At 43.3% G+C, this 18,656-nt stretch overlaps 1 protein-coding gene and 1 long non-coding RNA gene across 2 annotated transcripts in view; one reads left to right on the top strand and one right to left on the bottom strand.

Moving 5' to 3' along the window:
• The window catches only part of LOC125923239 (uncharacterized), a 34,967-nt gene extending 18,590 nt beyond the window's left edge, over positions 1-16,377 (bottom strand). The window contains exons 1-2 of the long non-coding RNA XR_007457960.1: positions 16,102-16,377; positions 9,166-9,220 (exon numbers count right to left, since the gene is read on the bottom strand). This is a non-coding gene — a long non-coding RNA (uncharacterized LOC125923239). The remainder of the gene's footprint in view (positions 1-9,165; positions 9,221-16,101) is intronic.
• A 136-nt stretch (positions 16,378-16,513) lies between these two features.
• Positions 16,514-18,656, top strand: part of MTMR9 (myotubularin related protein 9) — a 54,035-nt gene continuing 51,892 nt past the window's right edge. The window contains exon 1 of the mRNA XM_049631372.1: positions 16,514-17,340. Coding sequence (XP_049487329.1) covers positions 17,159-17,340 — 182 coding nt within the window. The 5' untranslated portion in view covers positions 16,514-17,158. The remainder of the gene's footprint in view (positions 17,341-18,656) is intronic.

The following is an 18,656-nucleotide window of genomic DNA, read 5'->3' as shown; positions in this document are numbered from 1 at the left end:
GGTCCCAGCCTTATAAACAAAGGTCTCTAGGTAGGTAGACTTCTCACCTGTGTGGGTACTAGGCTTTGTCTCCCTTTCCCCTCAACAAAACTCTTTATTTATTATTTTATAAAACTTTTTATTTACTTTAAGAGAGAGAGAGAGAGCATGCACAAGCAAGGGAGGGGCAGAGAGAGAGAATTCCAAGCAAGCTCCGCACCGTCAGTGTGGAGACCAACTCGGGGCTCAAACTCAAGAACTGTGAGGTCATGACCTGAGCTGAAGTCGGACACTTAACTAACTGAGCCACCCAGGCGCCCCCCTTAACGAAACCATTTAAATGGAAACTCCAGGCCTCCAGATGTTCCTTGAGCAGTAACTTTTCCATATCCTTGCTTGTTTCTCTGAATCCATGATTTATATTAATTTTGGTCTTTGAGGATTTTCTTTTACTTTTACTAAGCTGGCTAGGCACTTAATAGTTTGTTGTTTTTTTTTAATATTTGTAAATATTTGTTGTTTTAGGGGCACCTGGGTGGCTTAGTCATGAATCATCTCACTTTGGCTCAGGTCATTATCTCAGGGTTCGTGATTTCCAGTCCCACATCGGGTGAGCCTGAGCCCCACTTCAGGTAAAAACACGAGCCCCGCTTTGGGTAAACCCCACTTCTCTCTCTCTCTCTCTCTCTCTCTCTCCTGCTGCCCTTCCTGGGATTCTTTCTCTCTCTCTCTGCCCCTCGCTCACTTGTGCCCTCTCTCTCTCTCAAAAAAAATTGTTTTAAAAATAGACAATTGTAGGTGTCTTATGCTAAAAGGATTAATAGGGTTTGCATTCTGCCATATTGCTGAGCATGGTTTCTTTAAACTTAGAGCTTTATTTCAGCTAGAACTTATTTCAAATTTTTTTTATTATTTATTTTGAGAGGGGGGAAGGGAGGGAATGAGCAGAGGAGGGGCAAGCAGACTCCACACTTGCAGCACAGAACCTGATGCTGGGCTCGAACTCACAAACCATGAGATCATGACCTGAGCCAAAACCAAGAGCTAGACGCTTAACTGACTGAGCCACCCAGGTGCCTCTAGTTTGAGATAGAGCTATATTTCACTTTTGTAGACTCAAATGGCATAAAAGGAAAGGTGCAATGGGAAACTGGCACTGAGTGAGTGTGTGTTAGGAACTTTGATGAGTTCACCTTTACGGACAAAGGATACACAAAAGCAAATGTCAAGTAATAAACAGATTGCCTTCATAACTTTGGTTACCGTCTGCTACCCACACTAGTCCTGATTCCTTTTGATACAAAAGGTTGAAATGACCTTTATTCTTTTTTGTAGTGCTTCGTTCATTGCATTTCCTCTGTTCTCATGCACTAGCTTTTTCCTGATGAGCTTTCCTGTTGAGAAAAACTTCTACTTGTTCTTCCTGACTCTAGGAAGGTGGGACCTAAATAAAGATGGGTGATTAGGATCATGGATAGATTCAAACACTTTGGACTGAGTTTGGGTTCACATAAAGGCAATCTGAGGGTGCTAAGAGAGTAAGTATTGAATTTTCAAGCCCATCTAAATACAGAAACTTAGAACCCAGGATGAATCCCATTGCAATTAACTTTGGAGAACCATCCTAATTCTTTGATATATCAAATACATATAAATAAGCCATTGACCAGAACTTAAAGGTGGTTTTGCTTCAGAGTGATTTAAATTACAATGCACAACCTTTTTAGAAATGAGAGAACACTAAGTGGAGACTATGTTCTGTTTAAAGGTTAAAATATCCAATTTGGGATTCCTTCCTACACTTTGGAATAGAAAAAGTTTAGTCTCTCTCCTTTTTGAGAACACTGTATTTTATTGCAAACTAGATATTGTAATTAAGTTATATCTATATGATAGAAGTCTAACAGTCTATTTTTACTTTTTTTTCCTGCAGTGAAGCCTATATATCCCTTTTCTTATTTTCTGCTTCTCTACTCAGAAGGTTCCCCTGTTTACTTATCTCTACCTCGCTGGGCTTCATGAAGCATTTGCCATTGTGTTTCCATAGTGCTAACTTACAGACATTCCAATAACTACACACTTCCGATAGTTGTTACAGTCACTATTACAACAATTCTTCAGGTCCTGCTTTTGCACTTGGCTGGGCACTGCAGAACCATAGCAACCTCAGAGATGTTGTCGAATAAGAAGACAGCTTCTGCCCCCCCTACCCCTGACCAGCTTTACTGAGTTATTGATGACATAGAACATATGTAAATTTAAGTTGTACAGTGTGGTGACTTGATACAAGTATGTACTGTGAAATGATTTCCACAGTAAGGTTGGTTAACACAGCCTGGATGTGCCTTTTTAAGGCTGTCTTTGAGACCTAGCCTAGCTGCTTCTCCTATGTGATCTTTTTTTTAATTTTTTTTTTAATATTTTGTATTTATTATTGAGAGACAGAGAGAGACAGAGCATGAGCATGGGAGGCGCAGAGAGAGGTTGAGACACAGAATCTGAAGCAGGCTCCAGGCTCTGAGCTGTCAGCACGGAGCCCGACGTGGGGCTCAAACTCACGAAGTGCGAGATCATGACCTGGGCCGAAGTTGGACACCCAACCGACTAAGCCACAGAGGCGCCCCTCCTATATAATCTTTTTTACTTAAATTGTGCAGAACTACCATGAGGGTTCTAAATGGAAGTAGCCGCTCCCATCTCAAGAATCGACCCAGTGGGCTGTTTGGTAATCATCTATATCTTCTCGGGTGTTCCAAAAATTTGGCAAAGACCTGGCTTGTCTGTCAATACCCTGTCTTCCAATAACCCACTCGAATTCGAGAGCTGGACTTCTCACCTGTATTTGGGAAAGAGACTGAGAATAGCATCATGTTGGGACATTTTAATGGCTGTCTTAGACGTCTACAAGACCGACAAGCTGTGACTGGTAGTATTCCTGTGTCAGGTATTATAGTTCAATCTGATGTCTAGCAGGAATCACAGGTCTTAAAACCAGTCAGTCTTGGGCACAGATCCTAACTCCTCCACCAGCTGTGTGGTTTGCAATTTAAAAATTGTTCCCTCATCAACAATTGGGATTGCAATTGGGATCCCCATTGGAAAATGGGGATAACACTAACCAACTCATAGTATTGTTCTGAGGATTAAAAAATAATGTGTGTGAATGATGCCCCCCCCCCCCAAATATCCAGGTTCTAACCCCTGGAACCTGTGAATATTACCTTATATGGCAAAAGAGACTTGGCAGATGTGATTATTAGAGGTCCATTGAGAGGATGTGACCCACCAGCTGGACCCAGACAATTGGAGGCTCTTCATCCCCTTCCATGTGCTTGGAATGTACATTCTGCCACCATTTCCACAATGGTGTTTTCAAGAATGCAGCCTTGAGAGAGCAATGTGTTTTTGAGACCACCTAGATAGTATATGTGATCAAACCCAGTTAAGGCCTCTGTTTAAACTTTTAAGTTTCTGGTGGGTGAGCATGGAGATCCACTGGTCTTGCAGCTGCCTGATAGGAATCTTGTGTGAATTTCCCTTCTTTATTACACCTGTCATCTACCAATCTGGAACGGTCTGCCTCTTTCTTTGGTCTCTTCTTAAGCTCCACATACGGGGACCGATTTGTAAACCAACAGTAATTAAGTCGAAGATCTTAAGATGGGGAGATTATCCAAGGGGCACTTGGGTGCCTCATCAGGTTAAGCGTCCAACTCTTGGTTTCGGCTCAGGTCGTGATCTTTCAGTTTTCTGAGTTCGAGTGCCTTGTCGAGCTCTGCGCAAGCAGCACAGAGCCGGCTTGGGATTTTCTCTCCCTCTCTCTCTGCCCCTCCCCCACTCACACTGTCTCTGTCTCTCTCAAAATAAATAAATAAACTTAAAAAAATAAAAAGATGGGGAGATTATCCTGGATTATTTTGGTGGGCCCTAAATTCAATCATAAGTATCCTTATAAGAGGGAGGCAGAGGGAGAGTTGACTACAGAGGAAGAAGGCAAGGTGGCTACTGAAGCAAGATGCTTTGAAGATGGAGGCAGGAGCCCCAGGCCAGGGATGCAGCTGTAGAGGGTAAAAAAGGCAAGGAGCCTTTGGGAGAGTGTGGCTCTGCCCACAAGCACCTTGATTTTAGCTTAGTGCAAATGATTCAGACTTCCAACTTCTAGAACCATGAGAGAACAAAGGTGGGCTGTTTTAAGCCACTAAGTTTGTGGTAATATGTTACAGCATCCATAGGAAGCATACACAGTATGTAAGGGCCGGAACATAGTAAATGTTCAATAACTATTGTTGCCTCACCTCCCCATCACATACATATGCTAGCCACCATTAGTTGAATACTCACTGTATCAAGGTGACAGCACCTGTAGCTTCAGAGTCACCTGAGGAGCTAGGGGAACAAGCATAGGCTCCCAGAGGTTCTGATTCCATAGGTTTGGGGAGGAGCCTGGGAATCTGCATGTTTCCCTCTGCCCCCGCCCCCCGCCAAAATTCTGATATAAATGTTCTGCACACAGTGTAAGAAACACTGCCTACAGCTAAAAATAATCTGCAGTCACCGCCAAGGTGACCTCAAGGGGGTGAAGGTAAGCAGGAGGAGGCTCTCTTCAAAGGCAGTTCAAGAACAAGCTACAGAAATCAGTGTCCACACCTGTAGGGGTGGCCTCCAGCATTCCAGACCTGCCCTTCTAGAGGACCTGTACAGGACACCTGGGAACGAGATACACTATCAAAATGCCCTTTCCTGGAATCTATAAAAATGGTCACAGGAAAGGTCTTGGCAATCCTCCTAGGAACAGAAGGAATCTGCATTTCTCACCATCATAAACAGTTCAAATTTACAGGAACGGTCCTAGGAGTCAAGGAGAAGGTGCCCAGAGGACCAAAAAACAACGATGCCCTGTTTCCAATTTTATCAATACTTGAGATGTAGCCAGCTGTGTGCTAAGCCTGTGCTGGCCGCTTTATGAATTTCAAATAATTACATAATTCCATTTCATCCTCTTGACAGCATGCGGGGCGGGTAATTTTCATTTTATACGTAGGAAAACTGAAGCTCAGAGAGGTTGAGTAAATTGCCTGAGGCCACACAGTTGATAAGTACTGAGGCAGGCCTCCACATTCTTTCTCTGAGTCGACTGCCTGTGGAAGAATTCTGGATTGCCACAGGGTACAATCTGACCCACACAGCAGCATCTCTCTGCCACTGGCCACTGCTGTCCCCAGGGTGTGCCCTCTGATAAAGTAGTATGGACCTAGGGGTCCAGCCTGCTTAGTCCACAGCATTCTCCAGTTTCCTCCATTGATTTTCTTCTCCCATGGTGGGCAGGCATGGAAGCTTGTGTCCAGGATAAGGGCTACTGCCAGGGTGGGGAAGCTATGAGGACAAACTGATGAGCTGTGGCTCAAACACGACCCAGAGATGAGAGTCACGTCACATGGAGAACCATGATGGAGGAGTAAGGGACACCGGAATCACCTGGATTGTTCTTGTCAATTTTTTCTTAATCTTTTGTGTTATATAGTTTTTGTTTTTGTTTTTAAATAACAGGATGACCATCTGTTCTAGTTTGCTAGGGCCACCATAACAAAATACCAGCCTGGGGGCTTAAACAACAGTTTATTTTCTTATGTTCTGGAGGCTGGAAGTCCAAGATCAAGGTGTTGGCAGGGTTGATTTCCCCTGAGGCCTCTCTCCTTGACTTGCAGGTGGCCATCTTCTTCCTGTGTCCTCACATGGTCTTCCCTCTGAGAGTGTCTGTGTCCCACTGTCCTCTTCTTATAAAGACATTAGTCATATTGGATTAGAGCCCACCCCAATGACCTCATTTAACTTTAATTGCCTCTTAAAAGATCTTATTTCCAAATACACATCCTGAGGCACTAGGGGTTAGAACTTCAACATATGAATTTGGGAAGGACACAATTCAGCTCATACCTGCCTATTCAAGCTTTCTCCCACTCCTCCTCAAAGGAGAAAATAGTGGTTAAAGCACAGATCATCAGAGCTTGGCTTCATTAAGTCCTCCCCTATCATTTTCTCCTGCATGACGATAACCCGCTAGCTTCTCTTATGTGTACCTGAATTTTCCCTTTTCCTGCATGACTAAAACAATGAGAAGACGCCACTTGGGTTGAATGTACCATCATTCCAACAACACACTCAGCTGTAATAGAAACCTAAACATCATCTTCGTCTTATATTTCCATGGCACCTTACAGTTTACAGCTTTATTTCATAAACAGTACTCGATGCTTAGCATAACTTGGTTCTGTAGGAGTTGCTAGCCTGATTTTGCAGGTAAGACAAGAGTAAAAGTGACCATCCCACCCCTATGTGACTAGCAGCGTGTGTTAATATGATCTGTTGAGGCCTCCCTCTAACCCTAAACACACATGGGGAGAAAATGTTGTTTTACTACAGAGTCAATTTTCCTACCAATGGCCAGGATGGGTAATAACACTGTTTTTTTCTTTTTCTTTTCTTTTCTATTCCTTTCTTTTCTCTTTTTCTTTTTCTCTTTCTCTTTCTCTCTAAGAATGAATTCTCTTTGGTTCTTTAGAAAACAAGGGCAAATAACTATCTTTGGTGATGGTGGTAGAGGATGCCCCAAGGAGATTATTCCTTTGAAATCAGTAGTGTGTCAGAACTTCCCTCACCTTGCTTCCCCAACTTTATCTTCTGGCCTTTTGGAACTGATGACTGACATGGTTACCCCTTTTTTGATTGTTCCTTTATTTCATTAATATTTGCCCAGTGTCCTCTATGCACCTGGCACTGTGAGGAGCTCTGAGAGGGGAGGAAGCACTGAGATAAATAGGATATAGACCTGTCATTCTAAAAAAGCATATGGTCTAGTGAGAAACTGATATGACTGGGAATATTACAAAGGAGAGAAAGGAGGGAATGAGTAAAGGAATGTCAAGTGTGAGCCACATAGATATGTGGCCATATTCAGTTTTCAGATTTAAAATTGAAATCTGAGGATGAGGCCCATTTAAAAAATATGTTTCGGGGCACCTGGGTGGCTCAGTCGGTTAAGCGACCGACTTCAGCTCAGGTCACGATTTCACGGTCCGTGAGTTCGAGCCCCGAGTCGGGCTCTGGGCTGATGGCTCAGAGCCTGGAGCCTGCTTCCAATTCTGTGTCTCCCTCTCTCTCTGCCCCTCCCCCGCTCATGCTCTGTCTCTCTCTGTCTCAAAAATAAATAAACGTTAAAAAAATTAAAAAAAATATATGTTTCATGTTTCCTTGGTAGCGATGACAAAAAGTCTCTCCTCAGTCAGACTCTAGTCAGGTCATCTGGGCCTTCTTGATCAGGCCTCATCCTTGGTCTGTAAAAACTGCAGACTCTGCACAAATGATTTTATCCAACCCCCTTCCTCCCCTCACCCCCACTCTGAATCCTTGAATACACACTAACTTGATTTCTTTTTTTTTTTTCAAAGGATACATGTACCCCTATATTTATTGTAGTATTATTTACAATAGCCAAAGTATGGAAACAGCCCCAGTGTCAATGTAATGGAATATATGGTCCATCAATGATAGTAATATTCATATATATTTTTTATATATGGATGATATTTTTTGTGGCTGAATAATATTCCATTATTGTATATATTTTATATACACACTAACTTGATTTCTAACAGTTCAAGACCACATCCTTGGATGACCCTTACCCACCTTAAAACACAAAAGCTCAAGGTGACCGAAAGAATTTACTGTTTGGGTGCCTGGGTGGCTCAGTCTGTTGAGCCTCCAACTTCAGCTCAGGTCACGATCTCACAGTTTATGAGTTCGAGTCCCACATCAGGCTCTGTGCTGATAGCTCAGAGCCTGGAGCCAGCTTCCGATTCTGTGCCTCCTTCTCTCTCTCTGCCCCTCCCCTGTTCATGCTCTGTCTCTCTCCCTCTCCCCAAAATAAATAAATGTTAAAAAAATTTTTTTTAAAGAATTTACTGTTTGTTCTAGCCAACACCTGATGATAGGCCCCCGTCAGCCTCTATGGAGGATTTGCTAAAAGGGGCTTATAATTGTGAATCCTTCCTCTGTCCCTCTGGATGGATATGTATCTCCTACAACTCAGGAATGAATTTCTCACAGACCTGAAATCCATTCCTTTGAAATACAATCCTCAGGAAGTATAGGGCCCCTGTCTCCCAGTCTGTGAGAGGATAGAACCTTAAATTCGATTAACTGTCCCCTAACAGACACAGCTGGCCTAATAGCATTTACACTGACCAAGCTTTTGTAATGTTTCACTTCCATGCCTCTGTACAAGTCCCCTTCCTATTCTCCCATTCTCCCTTGGAAATGCCCAGTCACCTCTGAACAAACTGAACTTGAGTTCAGTTCACTCTGGACCCTTCCCTACTGCAATAATGTATTACTGATGACAATCTGTCCTGACCACTTTAGCTCGTGTCTGGCTTTTTCCATCTTTGACACTGATAATGACAGAATATCCTCTTAAATCTTCGGGTAAGAAATTGAAAGTTGTAGAAAATAGACTTCCATTGCTCCTTAGAAACAAAACCCTGAGGGAGGGACACACACACACACACACTGAAACCAAGGAGAAAAAGTGAAAGTAAATCAAGGTACCGGAGACTTTTCACCAGGGAGACACTGATTAAAAATGCAGCAGAAATCCGGCAGAGGATGCAACTACCACATCTTTCCTGGTGCCTAGTCACATATACCTCCATGCTCCTTGGGGACGAGCAGACAGAGGAAGTGGAGAGCAGAGGCCAGATGAAGAGACATGTCCTGGGCCATTAGCTGGTATGTGTAGACAAACTGGCTTTTCATTCTTTTCCTGTTCCCCAGCCATCCTATCTCAAAAAATAAAAACTAAACTAGACTTAAGTGATGGAGAAGGAAGTTTTGGCAGTAGAAAGAGCACTGATAAGAAAGTTATAAGAAGGAGCACCTGGGTGGGTTAGTTGATTGAGCATCTGAGTCTTGCTTTCAACTCAGGTCATGAGCTCAGGTTGATTAGATTGAGTCCACGTCGGGCTCTGTGCTGACAACATGTAGCCTGCTTGGGATTCTCTCTCCCTCTCTCTCTGCCCCTTCTGCACTTGTGCTCTGTCTCTCCCTCTAAACAAACAAACAAACAAACACACACACAAAAAAATAAAGCCCCAAGGAAATGGGTTTCCTTCCCGGTCTGCCACTCACCAGTTGTTTGATTTTAGGCATGTTGTTTTGCATCTCTGAGCCTCGGTTTCCTCATCTGTAAAATGAGAGGGTTGGATTAGATTATTCTATTTCATTTACATGTATTTATCAAATATTTATTGTGTACCCATCACTGTGCTCAACTCCGGGGCTACAAAGATCAGTGGAACCCAGTCCTTGCCTTTATACAGGTGAAGGAGTGAACACTAGAGTGTCCCGGAAGCCACGGACGAGGGCATGGGGCCTGCGCAGGGAAGGAAGTGAGTTAAAGAAGGCTGGCAGGGACTCAGAGTCTACCTGAGCAGGGCAGGTTGAGTGTAAAAGAAGGCTAGGAAAAGGAAACTGTGGTCAGAAGGTGGAATTTCAGGATTTGAAAATGTCAGATGTACAGAAATTCTGGCTGGTATAAGTTTATACTGTGTGGACTTGAAATTTTGAATGCATGATTTGGCAACTCATATTTGAACTCCTACCAGTAACCCCTTACAATAAAACAATTAAACAATTAAAAAAAAACCCAATAAAACAATGAAGTTCACAGCAGGAGTCACTAGTGCCCAGTCTTTCCGTAGTCTTTGATGATCTTTTGGAATCTAAACTTTCTCAGGAGGGTCTTCAATTATACTTCTCTGTCAGGGTTGTATTAAAATCGAGTTGCCAATCCAAGCCACTCCAGACTAGATACAGTGCTAAGCCGCAGCTCCAAGTCTGCTATGGTGTTTAGCTGCCAGAACTTGCATTAATGACCATTATATTACAGTATGTCTTTTTTTATTTTGATTCTTTCAATCTCAATTTTGAAAAATGTCCGCATATAGAAAAGTTGGAAGATTGGTACCTGAGATATCCTTAAATCCTTCCCCCAAATTAACCAATTATCAATAATTTGCCACATTTTCATCCTTGTGTGTGTGTGTATTCTCTATGTATGTGTATATGTGTGTGTTCTCTCTATGTGTGCATGCATATATATGCACACATATACAATCCATATATATTTTTCTGAAACATTTGGAAGCTGCAGACATCGGGATACTTCATCTTTAAACATTTCAGCATGTATCTTGAGAAAGAAGACAATTTCCTCCTACACAATCACATTATTATTATCCCATCTGTAAAAAATCAACATTAACTCAATAATGTCAACTAACATACAATCCATGTTCACACTTTGCCCCAAAGTCTTCTGTAGTTTTTTGGGGGGTTTTGGGGGGGTCAGGGATTTAATCAAGTTTCTTGCCTTGCACGTGGTTATTACATCCCTTTCTTTACCTCCCATGAATCTGGAATGGGCCTCTTGCCTTTTGCTTTTGTTTTGGTGTTCCACGGCACTGAATTTTTAGGGGAGCCCAAGCCAACTGCCTTGTAGAATATCCCATTCTGTGGATGTGTCTGGTGGTTTCTCAGGCTTAGATTCAAGGTAAGCACATCTGGCCAGGGCATATCCCAGGAGATGTTGTGTGCCTATTACTGTCTCACAGCAGGAGGCTCAGAATGACTGGATGTTGCATTGTTGATCACTTGGTTATCGTGATGATCACCAGATCTCTCCATTATAAAGATATGCTTTTCCTTTGGTAATTACTTTGTGATCTGTGGGGTGACACTTGTGGATCTGTCCTCTTTGGGTGGTCATCTCTGAGAAAAAACGATGGGGTAAGAAGAGCAGAATAGGATGGGAAAGGAAAGGACAGTGGAGGAAAGCCAAAGGAAGCACAGTAAGGGAAGACATGGGGAGGGAAAGTGGAACAGTTGTCACAGTCTATTGAACAAATTAAAGGACTGAAAACAAAACTACATGTCACATTTAAAATTATACGTAAAGCCTCCTGTAAATAATGTGGGGGAAAAAATGGGAAGCGACGTAGCTGTGACTAAAAGAGTCGAGGGCAGACTGAAGTTGCTTCCCTGCTTTATTGGACACTGACCCCAACTTAGGTTCAGTGACGATAAAATAAACTCCAATAGTGATCACTTAATTAGCATTGTTGACATTGCCACCTAGTAAATTCTCCCACTTCTTAATTATGCCTTTATTTTAGATGTGACTCTTTATTTTAATTATATCCAATTAGATGTAATTGCATATTCTTAGTTCATTTCATTATGGCTATGAGCAGAGAAGCACTTTGCCAAAAAGAGTGTGTTGACTTTCTGAATATTCTCTTTATTCCTCTTCGCAGCTGCCAGAGTGTGCAGGGGTGGTTGAGTTCATACATAGGTTTCCCACTATCAACTGCATCCCTGTGGCATGCATTCATTTGACATTGCTCCTGTTGAGACATGGGGTCTACACCCTCTCCCATTGAAACTGGGTGGGGTTTTGTGCTGTTTAAAATCAAGACAGTGCTGTGGAAGTGACATTATGTGACATCAGAGTCTAGGTCATAAAAGTTGATGCAGCTTCTGCTTTACCCTTGGGAATACTCACTCTGGACTCCAGAGTGCTTTGTATGCAGCCCAACTGCCCTGTGGCCAACTTACCAGGAGAAATACCAAATTGACTCCCAAGGAAACCATGGGAGAGCCCTGGAGACTACAGAGAAGGGTGCTGGGTAGTGCCCAGATGCTTCAGCCTCTCCCCCTCCTACTACTCCAGCTCTAGCTACCAACTGCTGGATGTTGTTTTAAGCAACCATGCTTGGGCTGATTTATTTTATGTGCAATAGCAACAGTCCCTCATCCGTCCAGTTTGTCACCTTCTTCTAAGATGCCGGGTTGCTGTTCTGGTTGGTTCCAAAAACCAAAGTGGCTCAGTGAACAGACATAAGGAATGTGGCTATTAGAATGTATCTGAATATAGGCCCATTGATCGTATCATTGCCCCCAGAGCTCTCCTTTTGTTGTGGTTGTGTCATGAAACTTTAGCCCTCTTTTGCTGACATAGCAGTGGCTGTCTTCTCCTAACACCCATAGCTCAGGATCTCAACAGATAAAAGCAGTGCAAAGTAAGTCTAATTACATTAGTGTGATGGCACTGAACTTTAGACACGTAAGTGTTGTCTTTGGGTTTCTGCCTTTCTGCTTGGTTTTGCCATTTAAAGGACATCACCATCCCTTGGGCTCAGTTCTCCCTCTCTGAGCCAGGAACAATTCCACTCCTACTTCACCAGGTCATTGAGAGAGGCATATGTGATAACATATTTGAAAATATAACGTGAATTGTAACATAGTGACCAAACAAACCTAAGAAATTATCATCATCACTGACAAGTTATTCATCTGCTCTTAATTTCCTCATCTGCAAGGTGGGAAAAATATAATACCACCTTCCTCCTACTCTCATCAGAACACTGCTATAAACATCTGCAATGATATCTAAGATCAGTCAGATTTGGGAGGAGAGGCCAGGGTGAAATATGTTCAGTAAAATACAGGGTATCTATTCAACAAATATACATTGAATGGCTTCTATGTATAGACACTAAGCTGGTTGCTGGACATACTATAATCAAGAAATGGTCCTTGCCCTCAAGGAGCTTATTGTCTAGTGGAATGTTATGGACACCTCAGGAATCTATTTCAATACAGTTTATTTATTTACTTTTAGGCTTATTTATTTGAGAGAGAGAGTAGGGGGGAAGGGGCAGAGAGAGAGGGAGAGAGTGAATTCCAAGCACGCTCCACACTATCAGTACAGAGCCCGATACCGGGCTTGAAACCATAGCCATGAGATCATGACCTCAATCAAAACCAAGAGCTTGGACACTTAACCCACTGAACCACCCAGGTGCCCATATTTAGTTATTTTTTTTTAATGTTTATTTATTTTGAGAGAGAGAGAGAGAGCAGGGGAGGGGCAGAGAGAGAGAGAATCCCAAGCAGGCTCCACTCTATCAGCACAGAGCCTGAGGTGGCGTTTGATCTCACAAACAATGAGATAACAACCTGAACTAAAACCAAGAGTCGACGCTCAACCCACTGAACCACCCAGGCGTCCCTCAATACAGTTTATTAAGAGGTGAAATCAGGGAAAGTAACCAAGGTGGGCTCAGGTCTCATGGGTGGCAATGGAGCATGGTGATGAAGAGCACAGAGTCTGAACCCAACTGCCTGGGTCTGACTCCTCCTTCCACCACTTATTTCTAACTGTCCTGGGAAAACTTATTAAGATCTCTGTGCCTCAGTTTCCTCATTGGTAAAAGGAGAATACAAACTAATTTCAGAAAATTGTGCAAGGACTACATGAGCCAATATATGCAAAGCATTTAGCACAATGTCTGGAACACAGTGTGAACTATTGTTAGCATTACATAGGGCTGTGGAGCCTACATAAAGTGGAGCCCATAGCTTTGGGGGCTTTGGCGGGTGTGGAATCAGGAGAGGCTTCCTAGAGGCAGTGACAGCTGAGAGGAGATCTGAAGGATGACAGGAATTAGCAGGCCAAGGTACAAGGTATTGGGGGTAAGGTGAATGTATACCAGGCAGAAAGAACACCCAGATTCTTTAAATCAGTGCTTTCTCAAACTTTGATGTTCATAAAAATCATCTAGGCATCTTCTTTAAGTGCAGATTCTGATTCAGTAGCTCTGGAGTGAAACATTCCTTTTTTTTTTTTTTTTTTCTTTCTTTCTTTTTTTTGAGAGAGAGACAGAGAGAGTGTGAGTTGGGGAGGAGCAGAGAGAGAGGGAGACAGAGAATCCCAAGTAGGCCCCGTGCTGTCAGCACAGAACCTGATGTGGGGCTCAAACTCATGAAACCATGGGATCATGACCTGAGCTGAAATCAAGAATCGGACGCTTAACTGACTGACCACCCAGGTGCCCCTGGAGTGAAATATTTCTAATAAAGTTCCCAGGGAATGCTAATGATGCTGGTCCCTGTCCTACACTTCCCCACCAGAGCAAGATTTGAACTGGGTGCAAAATCTCAAGAGGAAACTGTCAGCTATTTAAGGATAGCTGGTGTGCAAACTGCTGGGAATGGGGTTTGGGAACTGTCGTGCCAGGTAGAGAGAATAGGAACAATGAGATCTGTGATGCTGATCACTGCCTAAGGGGCTAGATCACAAAAGGACCTACAAGAAAAGAAAAAAGAAATTTAGAACATAAAGAGGGCTTTAGCTACCAAATGGAAAAATAGTCTTGAGGGAAACCCTGTTGGAAGAAATGAGACCAACTAAGAGGCTTTCTCCTTAAGTACTGTGAGAGATGGTGGTGGCATCAGCCTTGGCGATGGAGAGAGGTGGGGGATTTCAAGAGTTATTAGATCACAATTTGGTGATTGATTTGCTTACGGGATGAAGGGAGGAAGAACACAAGGAAGATAGGCACGAGGTGATCAAGTTTGACTCAGCTGCCTGCTACAGTCAAGCACATGGAGAAAAACTGCTCATCAATGGCACATACAGGCAGTGTCTTCTCTATCTCAAGTGCTCCTGCTACTTTTGGCAACTGTAGATCGGCTTTCTTCAAACTACTTTCAAACGCTCCATTTCTACTAACTACTCAAGGCCTGGTAGAGAAACACAGAGCCGGGAAAGTAAACCTGTACTTCAAAATTTCCGTACTTACTCTCTTAGTTTCTGTTCATTAGTTGTGTAGGGTGTGTTGGCCTTCCCACATTAGCTGTTACTTTTTGAGGGCAAGTGCTGATGACCCAGTAGGCACCTAATACATGCTAGGTGACTATTTGATAGAATACAAGATGATTACACATTAATGCCATTTATTATCTCACAAAATAATAATAAAAGTAATAACACCTGTAAGGTGTTGAGTATTTTACATGCATTATAAATGCCATCATCTTCTTTTGTTTATCAGAATCATCTGAGACCCTTACAACCAGGCTGTTTGTTTTGACTACAGCCTCCTGGAATTTAATGTAATAGAATGGAAGCCTGTCCTATTACTGTTGAGCTCGACTGCCACCTACTGTTCAGGTACTTACTAAGTTCACAAATGGCGCTCCGTCTCCGCTCTATTCTTTGCTATTGAATATTTGTTTTCTGCAGATCTCAGGGGCTTTCTATGCTTTGAGTTTCAACCCAGAGTAGGTGTAATTTTTTAAGTTTCCGGTGTTCCATTATAGCAATCCAACATGATACTGACAATTTTCTCTTGTGGGCAAAGAGTTTATGCCTTTATGGAATATTAAACATTTTAAAATGTAATGACACACTGTTTTTTTTTATAGGCTTTTTTTTTTTTTTTAGTTAAACTAAAAGAAAAGGTCACAGAATTTTGGAAGAATATTTCCCTACCTCAAGCAGACATCATTAATTTAAGACAAGACAGACATCTTGGCTACATCCCATTCAGAGTGTAAATCTTACTCATCTTTCAAGGTCATTGTTTCAAATGATATCTTCTCCATAAAACTTTCCCTGATTCCTCATTCTGGAAGTAAATTCTGAATTGTTATAATGAATCACAAAGTGGAAGGACGATAAAAATTCTAATTCGAAAAATAGCTTTATAAACCAGTTCCCTCATTTTCTCTTTTCTGTTGGTTCCTTTTTTTTTTTTTTTTCGTTTGGAGACAAATAAAACTGGACTCTCAGCTGTAACAATCTTATAAAGTGTTTGTTTTAATAAAGGAACATTTTAGGAAGGGCAAGGCCAGAAGCAGGGATACTGTTGGGGGGCAAGGCCAGAGGCAGGGACACTGTTGGGTGATGGGGTGAGATTTTATTTATTTCTCTCTCTATTTATTTATTTATATATATCAGGTGAGATTTTAGACAATTCATTTTGACTTTGATTGCTGTGAGACTTTAGCCTATCCGTTGTCCTCAGGTACTAGATGGTGAGGATTTCAAAGGTTAATGAAGTTACGAAAATAGTTTAAAGAAGGGGGCACTAAGCAAGAATTTATTTGAGTTAATTTCTGGTATAATTTAGGTATCTGGGAGTAGTTCAGTGGCACTGTATTTAATGAGGTGGCTATGTGGTGGTGACCAATGTCCTCCCCGCCCCCCGCCCCAGGTACCTTGATTTCACAGATCTAGATGAAGTCCAGTCTCCGCTACAGACTAAGATTTAGCAAGCCATTTGAGCTTCCTCACAGGATAGGATTAAATTTTTCCTCTTCTGCGCATTGTGTGTTATTTCTACCTAGGTCCCTCTCATAGGTGTTTGCATGCTTTTTCTTACTCTCGTTCAAGGTCACAGAACCTTGGCGCGGCGCTCTCTGGGAGTCTGCGGTGCCGGCCCTGGGTTCCTCCCTTACACCTGCGGTTTCTCTACGGTCACAATCACTGATTCGATCGCACACTTGCCATCTCACGGAGAATGGAAGAAAATCCTCACACTTTACGTCAGCCCCACGTTGTGACGAGCCCTTGCAGGGACTACTAAAGTGCAGGGAGGCAGGCAAGGACCTCTTCTCGTCGTCCCTTCTTCCCTGGCCTTTTCTGATAAATATTTGGAAGGGGTGAGAGGGACGGCGGTGGGCGTGAAGGCAGAAAGGCTCTTTTTCCTGGTAGGAACACAAACCTTCGGGTCCTTGTTTCCGGAAACATTCTCTTCGGACCTGGGGAGGGGACCGACTTCCGGCTCTGACTTCCCTGCCTTTCTAGTTTCGAGCTCCACCGCTTCCGCCCAGAGTTGCCCTAGGCTCCGGCTCCGAGCAGCTACTTCCGCCAGGAGTCCCAAGCAGCTCGGTCTCGGAAACTGACCCTAAAGCGGCCTCCTCCTTCTCCCTTCAGCCTGCCCACCTGAGGCCGGGTCCCCAGGTGGCGGCAGAGGCTTGCTGGGCCTGTCGCGGAGCGTTCTCTCGGCCCGAGACCTGGACCTGGGGCACCGGGAGCACAAGAGAGACGCCCGGGCCTGGCCCAGCCGCAGCCCCCATCTTCCCGCGGCCAGTGACGGTGGCCACAGGCCTCGCCGCGCCCACCCTAGCCTGGGGCGGGGCCCGGCCTCCCCGCCCCGTCCCCGCCCCTCCGGCCTGCCCCGAGCCTGGTCAGTCTGGTCCCCAGCCCTGCGGCGGTGTAACCGCCTCGGACCTCCGGGACTCGGCAGTCCCGTGGCTCCGGCCGCGGGGCAACATGGAGTTTGCGGAGCTGATTAAGACCCCGCGGGTGGACAATGTGGTGCTGCACCGGCCTTTTTATCCCGCCGTCGAAGGTACCTTGTGTCTGACTGGTCACCACCTGATCCTGTCTTCTCGGCAGGACAACACCGAGGAGCTGTGGCTTCTCCATTCAAACATCGACGCCATCGACAAGCGGTGAGTGCCCATCCCACCCCCTTCCCGTAGGGAGCTTGGGGGACCTTAGGTGGACGTCTGAGGCCACGCGATTCAGTGTTTTCCTTGCGCCCCATCGCCTAACCCGCCAGCAAAATGAGCCCTCTCTGGCCTAGATTGAGGATAGGAATTTTAGAAAGCAGAAAACCATTCAAACGAGATGCCTGATTTCCGTTAAATCTGGGTGGAATTTCCAGGGTTGTCACATGTTATCCTGATTATCATTTTTGGTACATAACATCATTTGGGTGGATTTTCAACCTTAAAAAAAAATTTCTTCTTGCACCATCATATTCCTTGTATTATTGATTATTGATTGCCTGTCACAGTTCTTGAAGTAGTTGAGTGTGATTTAGGTAAAGTCTTTAGTTGCCACTTTTGAGGAAAACTCCAAGAACTTCGTATGTAGTGTCTAAAGTTCACAAAACTTTTTTTTTCCTTTCCCTCAAACATGTTTGGTTGATCATATTTCTCCTTATTTCTTACCTTCTGGGTCATCAATTGAATACTTCCTACCATAGGAGATTTAATATCTTTTATTTATCCTTACTAAGGTCTGCTTTTGGAAGAAACAGAATTGGCTCTTAATCAAAAATATTAATTCGTTAACCTCTTTTTTTTTTTCTTTTTGCACCCCAGACTCTGTCTTTCCAAGGTGGTGTCTCAGAGTCAAAAAGTTATACATCCATCTGCAGTCAAAATTCTTACTTCCCCAATGGCTCTGTGTACTTAACTCTAGCCAGGAGAAGGTGAATTGATCATCCAGTTTACACTAAAGTATAAATGAATGACAACAGCCTTTTTTATTACCTCTCAGGAAAACTTGGATACTAAGAAGATTCCTAGAGAGGTTATGCCTTAAAAGAAAATAATTTCTAGTGGTAGAATTTGAATGGTATGGATGAATTGGTGACAGATTTATTTATTTTTTTTCAAGCAGAGGATTCTTGCTAGACTCCTCAGATCAACCTTCTCCTGTGTAAAAGTTTTCGATGGTCTCTTCCTGGCCTGCATAATAAAGCATAAACCTCTTAACTCTATCATTTGTGGTGCTCCGTGTCTGGCCCTAACTTACTTTTCCCACTTTGGTTCTTGCCATTCCCTTTCACGAACCCTTTTTATTAGCCAGTCCTCACTCTTTATTTTTGCTTGCCGTGTCCTGCATTCTCGTGTGTATATCTTATCGATGCTCTTCCTTCTGCCTGGAATGCCGTGTTCCTCCCAAGTTTGTTAAAGATTTATTGAATGTCCTTAGGGTCTAGACATTTTGGGAGGCTTTAAGAACATCAAGATGAATA

The sequence above is a fragment of the Panthera uncia genome, chromosome B1 (genome assembly GCF_023721935.1).
Source record: "Panthera uncia isolate 11264 chromosome B1, Puncia_PCG_1.0, whole genome shotgun sequence".
In the NCBI taxonomy this organism is placed as follows: Eukaryota; Metazoa; Chordata; class Mammalia; order Carnivora; family Felidae; genus Panthera; species Panthera uncia.
The sequence above is the reverse complement of the archived record's forward strand: the minus strand, read 5'-3'. Positions and strand labels throughout refer to the sequence as shown.